We start from the raw sequence: 6315 nt of genomic DNA, 5'->3' as shown, positions 1-6315 counted from the left end.
TCATTAGCTTTTCGTTTTTTTTTTTTTTTTGGGATAGAGGGTAGAAACTATCGTTAGCTTTCCGACAAATATTATATACTACATCTGCCGTAAATTTTGCAGTCAACCTCATTCTCAACTCCTATTTTTAGAATAACAGGAAACCTTGCTACGCACAAAGTCGATACCGAACATCCTCCTCCTCTCCTTCTGAAAAAAACAACCTACGCCTCTAATCCACGTTGCCAGTGTCTTCTGTCTGGTGCTCTCGACCACAAGTACTCCTGCCAGCCAGTGCCACTACCCAACCCAGTGGTGACCTTATCCGAATTGATGACAGAATTCAACAGGAAAAAGACGGGCAACTTCAATCTTTTTTCATGCGTCTAAGTCAGTAAACTCTAGGTAAAGCATCACCAGAAATGGGAAGCTGGAAGCAATCACAAAATGTGCAAATGTCCTCGTCAAGTAGAAAGTCCAATACCCACCCTCCACTTTTCTAAAGTAGGGTCAGTAAATAATCCAGTCAAGGCGAAACTCCTCCCAAGTTGCAATTCTGTGCTTGGACGGTTGTACCTGATTCGTCAGTAGCTTTTGTAAGGACAGTTCACATGATATTTAGAGCACACAACACAAGATCAAACGCCCCCACAATCATTCCTCAATAATTTATCCATATCAAACTGGTCTTTTGCCTCTAGGGCCACAGCCCGTTTCAAGAACCAAGGAAAAAGAGAAAAGAAATGGTGGCAGATGCATTGAGTGGTGGTGGTTGCTGGAGGGCAGTTGGTGGCTTTGGCCACCAATTGCTCACCGGTCGGTGGTTCATGGTCTTTGCCTCCAACTTAATCATGGCCGTGGCCGGCGCAACGTATATGTTTGGCCTCTATTCCGGGGATATCAAGTCATCACTAGGCTATGACCAAACATCGGTGAATTATCTTAGCTTCTTCAAGGACTTGGGTGGCAATGTCGGAATCATATCGGGGCTTATCAACGAAATAACACCTCCTTGGGTGGTTCTCATCATTGGTGCCGCCATGAACTTCGCTGGTTACTTCATGATATGGCTTGCAGTAACAGGACATGTCGCCAAACCCCCCTTGTGGCAGATGTGCTTGTATATTTGTGTCGGTGCGAGTTCTCAGACATTTGCCAATACTGGTGCGCTGGTTACTTGCGTTAAGAACTTCCCGGAGAGTCGAGGTGTAGTTCTAGGCCTCCTGAAGGGCTTTGTAGGCCTCAGTGGTGCGATAATCACGCAGCTTTACCATGCCTTGTACGGACACAACTCCAAGTCTCTTATTTTGCTCATTGGATGGCTTCCAGCAGCTGTCTCCTTCATTTTTCTCCGGACAATTCGCATCATGAAGGTCGTTCGACACGAAAATGAACTGAAGATATTCTACAACCTTCTCTACTTATCACTTGGCCTCGCTGGTTTTCTTATGATCCTAATCATCCTACAGAACAGGCTCGTCTTTACTGCAGGTGAGTATGCAGGAAGTGCTTCAGTTGTGCTTCTTTTACTCTTTGCACCCCTACTGATTGTTATCAAAGAAGAACTCAATCTTTGGAAGAGCAAGAGGCAAGTCTTGCATGATTCTTCTCAATTGAATGTGGCAACTGAAAATCCACCTCCAGTACTCGAACTATCGCTTCAGGTGGGACAACAAGAAGAGACACCACCAGCACCAGGTGATCCCTGTGCTCCACAGAACCCGGAGAAACAAGTTTCATGCTGGAGCAGCGCATTCAAGCCACCAGACAGAGGTGAGGACTATACTATATTGCAGGCACTTTTTAGCGTGGACATGATCATCCTATTCACAGCCACAACATTCGGGATCGGTGGGACCTTGACGGCAATTGATAATCTGGGTCAAATTGGCAAGGCATTAGGCTATCCTACAAAGAGCATTTCGACCTTTATTTCACTGGTGAGCATTTGGAATTATCTCGGACGTGTGACCTCCGGTTTTGCTTCTGAAATTCTGCTGGCCAAGTACAAATTTCCTCGACCTCTAATGCTAACCATGGTGCTTCTTCTCTCTTGTGTCGGCCATCTTCTCATCGCTTTTGGGGTCCCAAATTCCCTGTACGTAGCCTCAGTGATTATGGGTTTCTCCTTTGGAGCACAATGGCCACTAATTTTTGCCATCATATCAGAGCTATTTGGTCTAAAGTATTACTCGACGTTATACAATCTTGGTGCTGGAGCTAGTCCTGTTGGTGCTTATATACTTAATGTTAGAGTAGCAGGTCATCTCTATGACAAGGAAGCATTGAAACAAATGGCAGCAAAGGGACTCATCAGGAAAGCAGGGGAAGATCTAACTTGCAATGGCGTTATGTGTTACAAACTTGCCTTTCTAATAATTACTGCAGCAACCATGTGCGGGTGTGCTATTTCGTTTATTTTAGTCTTCAGAACTAGAAACTTTTACAAGGGAGATATCTACAAGAAGTTCAGGGAGCAAAGTAGCAAACCAAAGTAGTAGACCCCGGTACGCTGGGATGACCAAGGTAAGAACAGTACCACCGCCACCGCCTCCGCCTCCTCCTCCTTCAGCTGGATAGGTCAAATACCATGCTTGATCTGGATAGTTACAGAGAATTAGGAACTGAATGTAAAGTTCGTATTCGCCTACGTCCAGGAATTGAAGAATAAATTGTTACAGTATTTGGACACCTAAATCCTAATGGCATATCCTCAATGTTAGACTCCAAGATTCAACACATCCTTAGTCGCAGGTACCTTTGTCGCAGGTTATATTAGCCAGTGCTCTTCTTTTTACTTATTCCTTTTTTTTTTATCCATTACTTTTGCTCGAGGAAAATTGCAGTAGCTAGCTTGTTCAAGAAAAAATCACCGTATGTTGTCGAGCAAGAATTCAAGCTAACAGCCATGTCAGAGAGATAGTGAGAGTGGTTGTAAGCATGAGGTCTTAGATTCAAGTAACAGCCATATCATTCTAGGACCATTGGCTTGAAAGTTGGCTTCTTTACCAACTACCAGAAATTTGCAGTGATCGCTTACTTCTTTATGAGATGTTAATCATACAAAATACAACTAAACCAGGATATGTATTGTTTGCATTAGAAGCTTACCTACATTTCGCATAAGGCTGCTTGACTTCAGAGTTATACGGCTGGTATGTAATGTTTGCATTAGAAGCTTACCTATACGAGACACTACAAAAATCTAAGGGATAATTTCAGAAACCTCTCGAGGTTTCTAACAATTTCACTGCCTTCCTTGAAGTTCTAAAAATTCCACTTACATTCTACAATGCTAAGACTTATCATGCTTTTAATATAATAATAATAATCATGGATAGATAGACAGATAGATGGATGGATAATAGATTTTAAAACTTAGACATAAGATGAATAGCAACTTCATATAGATATCGGAGGACTAAACTCAAAGTAGACCTAACTAGAAAACCCTGTAGTCCGAAACTCTGAATCAAACATAAATTTTTGTGCAGACATATATTTCCAACAAAAGGACTCTGACTGTCCGTCCATTTTTAATCTACAGAAAAGCCCCATTCAAGGCAAATGCAACAATTATTTCTGTCTCGTACAAGAGTGGTTTATCTTCCAACAATAATATAGAAGTGGGAAAATCATTTTGATTGAACGGGCAAGCGATATAGTGATTCTCAGCAGGACCCACTTAGCCTTCTCTTTTGACTTCTTGAAATGGAGGTGTAACTGATTGGCCTGTAATAGTTACACGTACACTCGTCACCCGAACATCAATCGCAACCATAGCATGCGTGCATTCCTCTGGAGTCTGGGCCAAAGTGTCTGCAGAAGTCTTAACCACTTGTTAAATGCACACAACAAGTTTTGTAGTTCAACAATCACATCGAGTAGAAAACTACATGATCATGGAGAAAGAAGGAGCAAATTGCCACGAAGATGTGAGTAGCCTAATTTAGAGGGTGGAGACTCGATGTGAGGAGAAACTCCATCGAAAATTGTCACTATCGAAAATTGTCACTACTGAACAGCGTCACAAATTGAGACAAATTTTTGTGGATCCCCCGCGCCAAGGCTTGGCAGACCACTGGGCCTTTGGCTGGCAACTAGAGTTCGGGCAACTATATTCCCACATAACAGAAATCCCGCGGCTCCCCCACATGCCTAACAACAGCTACTAACTTAGTGAATATACCCGAATCTTTGCCTTTGTTTTTTACCTGGATAATTTGTCAGTTTCAATGGAGCCAAACCAACTAATTATAATTTTCTCAATCCCTGATCCAAAGGATCATCGGTGGGCAATCAAATTGCCCAAATCTTTTACCTCCTTGATGAAACAGTCAGGATCAAGTTAGTCCGAGTCAAGCTATTGTTTCTGTGGTAAAGAAGTCTAAGGTGGAGAGAAAATATTGGAAGGAGTCCTTCTGGGCCAGAATCCACTTGCCTAGTGCAGTTGTTTCGAAAAAATGGTGGATGCTTAAATCCCAAAAGTTTTGGTGCAGCCATATTTACAGTTCAAAGGCAATATTTCTAATCACAGAAGGGTGTGAAGGTTCAGAAGCTGCATGTAAGAGCTCGTGGAAGATGCAACAATAAAAGGGAAGCCTATACAAAAAGGAAACCTTAAACCATGTAACTTTTTACTTTTGGCAGCTCATCATTGCTTCAAGGAGGTCTTTAAGTTATCTAAATTGAGGTGAAAGTGTTGTACTTGTATATGAAAACCAAAAAACAAAAAACGAAGCAAATTAGAGTATATCCACTAATAAATAGAGGGCTAAATTCTTGGTGCAAACGTTGCTGAAGCTTTAGACAAGAGTCTTCTTTGGGGTTCAAGTTGAACATTTTTCAGTATTAACATTGATAATCCAACTATTGCTAGGTGTCACGATTCTACCTGATTACGGTTCAATTTCATCCATTAGCTTCTTTAACTTAGGACCCTATATCTAGATTCCTCATCCACTCTAGGGTATTTTAGTCAGTTTGATTCACCCAAATATGAGTTTTTACCAAATCAGGAAGAAAAGAGAACAAAAATTTTCTCATGGACAACATCAAGAAGCTAGCAGCGGAAATTTTAATAACACTCCTACCATTAAATACAGTTGATGTACTCATCCTTTTTGTTGTGCGGTGCATAACATCACAGCTAACAGACTTAATTCCCAATTTGCTCACTCACAAGCTCAAGCAAAGAGTGATAATTTGGTGGAGGTAGCCCAGATAAATCTGTTACGAAGAACAGTCCAAGATTATGATGTTCTCCGAAGTGCACTATTGCCATTCAAACAATCACTTGCTTTGCGTAGTGGTGTGCTGGATCTATATTATTATTTTCCTTTAGGGCAAAATACTCTTTGCCCCTATGGTTTGGCAATTTTTCATATATATATCCCTATAGTTTCAAAAACTATATATAATCCCCTCATAGTTTGGATTAAAATGTCAAAGTGACGGAAATGATAATTTGTAATGGAACATACGAAAATGTTGAAATTACTCTTGTTTAAAAATTAAAATTGTTGAAATGACCAATATATATAAACATAATATGTATGGCACTCTAATTTCGTATGATTTTATATTTTATCATATAAACCTTTTTTGGTTTAGTGTTTTATCATAACCCACTTATAGTTTTCAAAATATATACATAACCCCTTATAGTTAATAAATAATTTTTAATTTTACATAGGGGTACTTTTGATATTTTATTTGACTCCGTTATGAAATACAAATTCCGTCATTGTAATACTTTAATTCAAATCATGAAGGGGTTATGTATGACTTTTGAAACTATAAGGGAATTATCTGAAAAGTGCTAAATCACAGGGGATAAAGGGTATTTTGCCCTTTCCTTTAACCAGAGATTTACAGTCAACTATAATGACCAAAAACTGGTTCTTGGATCATTTTGGAACCGGGGAGGGGGGGGGCCGGGGAGGGGGGGGGGGTATCTATCGGGAAGTAAGACGTACACGAGTTTTAAAAGTGTTCAAGACAAATTTATGGGATTCAACTTTGAAAAAAATTGAGTTCCTTAAATTTATGCATGTTAACGGGTTGAATTTTATTCAGATGTAATCCGAATTTAATATACTTGAGTAGGGTTTGTATTGTAATTTTCTAAATTTAGACCCTACCCAAATCAGACCCTGTAAGAGACCCAGGCCCAAAACTTAGTATGAAATCAATATTCCTTCATTGAAACTGGCAAATCGGGATTGTATTCATGTCCAAGAACAACAAGCCAAAACTTAGCATGAAATCAAAATATTCTTTCACCTCCTAAAACCGTTACAAAAAACTGGCCATGTCAATGTTTCATTTTAGGTA

At 40.2% G+C, this 6315-nt stretch overlaps 1 protein-coding gene across 1 annotated transcript; it reads left to right on the top strand.

Annotated features, from left to right (window-relative positions):
* Positions 1-265: 265 nt before the first annotated feature.
* On the top strand, positions 266-2963 carry LOC113775234 (protein NUCLEAR FUSION DEFECTIVE 4-like). Its single transcript, XM_027320023.1, has one exon. The coding sequence runs from the start codon at positions 723-725 to the stop codon at positions 2475-2477; it is 1755 nt and encodes a 584-aa protein (XP_027175824.1). The 5' UTR covers positions 266-722; the 3' UTR covers positions 2478-2963.
* The last annotated feature ends 3352 nt before the right edge of the window (positions 2964-6315 follow it).

Source organism: Coffea eugenioides, chromosome 6, assembly GCF_003713205.1.
Source record: "Coffea eugenioides isolate CCC68of chromosome 6, Ceug_1.0, whole genome shotgun sequence".
Taxonomy (NCBI): domain Eukaryota; kingdom Viridiplantae; phylum Streptophyta; class Magnoliopsida; order Gentianales; family Rubiaceae; genus Coffea; species Coffea eugenioides.
Note: the sequence above shows the minus strand (reverse complement) of the source record. Positions and strands in the feature narration are given on the sequence as shown.

Coding starts and splice junctions, on each gene's coding strand:
- LOC113775234 (XM_027320023.1), top strand. CDS start 723: ATGGTGGCAGATGCATTGAGTGGTGGTGGTTGCTGGAGGGCAGTTGGT.